This window comes from Sinocyclocheilus grahami, unplaced genomic scaffold, assembly GCF_001515645.1.
Source record: "Sinocyclocheilus grahami isolate Dianchi unplaced genomic scaffold, SAMN03320097.WGS_v1.1 scaffold1552.1, whole genome shotgun sequence".
Classification (NCBI taxonomy): Eukaryota; Metazoa; Chordata; class Actinopteri; order Cypriniformes; family Cyprinidae; genus Sinocyclocheilus; species Sinocyclocheilus grahami.
Window position 1 is genome coordinate 207,817 of NW_015506731.1, and position 960 is coordinate 208,776.

The following is a 960-nucleotide window of genomic DNA, read 5'->3' on the forward strand; positions in this document are numbered from 1 at the left end:
CTCTGCAGGACACTGGCCCTCCAGGATCAAGTTTGGTGACCCCTGATTTAAACTGTGAGCTGTGAGTCTTTTTAAGCAATGTATTAAAAGAACCTACATCAGAACTTCACCTCTTTGTGAACTGGTCTACATTTGTGATGTTTTTGACTTCTGCCTGCAAAGTCAATACAATAGACAGACGTGTTTGGCACTGTAGATTCAATCTGAAGCTTTTATGTGCTTCATATGTGTCTGCATTTCTGTCTCTTATTGTGTGTGTCAGAGCTGCGGGCGGTCCGTAGCAGTCTGTCTACTCTGCAGGCTGAGTGTGAGTCTTGTCGTTTGGAGGCTGAGGAGAGAGAGCGAGAACACAACTCTCAGCTGACGTCACTGCAGCAGGAAGTCCTCACAAAAACACAACAACTCTCTTCATACCAATCACGGGTCAGTGTGTGCTTTTACCCACCTGAGCATTGAGCTGCCTGTTGCTGTTAGATACATTGTCTTAGCAATTTAATGTTTTTGTATTTGCATATTTCTCTGTGTTTTTAACAGGTGTCTGATCTGGAGGGTGAGGTGTTGAGTTTAACAGCACAGTCACATGCAGATGAGTGTGATGGTGAGCAGAACGGGACGCTTACTGTAAGTGATCTTGACCAGTTGCAAAAGGTCAATAAAGACCTGGAGCAACAACTGGCCGAAAAGAACAAGGTGAGAGCAAAGAAACCACTGAAATGAAAGAACATAAGCTTAAAGAAGAGCAGAGATTTTAAAATGATCAACTTGTATTTAAATGTAATAACAAAATTATATGGAGAACATATTTTTTAATGTACTTTTATCATTTCAGTTTTTACTTATTTTACTTTTATAATTATAAACATAAATTATTTAAAATAATTACATCAATCAGGTGTATGGAGAAGGTTTTAAAATGTAACAAGAATGTGTCTCTATTATTAAATTATTTTCTTAATAAAT

General features: G+C 38.1%; 1 protein-coding gene across 1 annotated transcript in view; it reads left to right on the forward strand.

Annotated features, from left to right (window-relative positions):
• The window catches only part of LOC107571140 (golgin subfamily A member 1-like), a 25,874-nt gene that overhangs the window by 19,623 nt on the left and 5,291 nt on the right, over positions 1 to 960 (forward strand). Inside the window, exons 13-14 of the mRNA XM_016257425.1 lie at positions 263 to 423; positions 535 to 690. Coding sequence (XP_016112911.1) covers positions 263 to 423; positions 535 to 690 — 317 coding nt within the window. The remainder of the gene's footprint in view (positions 1 to 262; positions 424 to 534; positions 691 to 960) is intronic.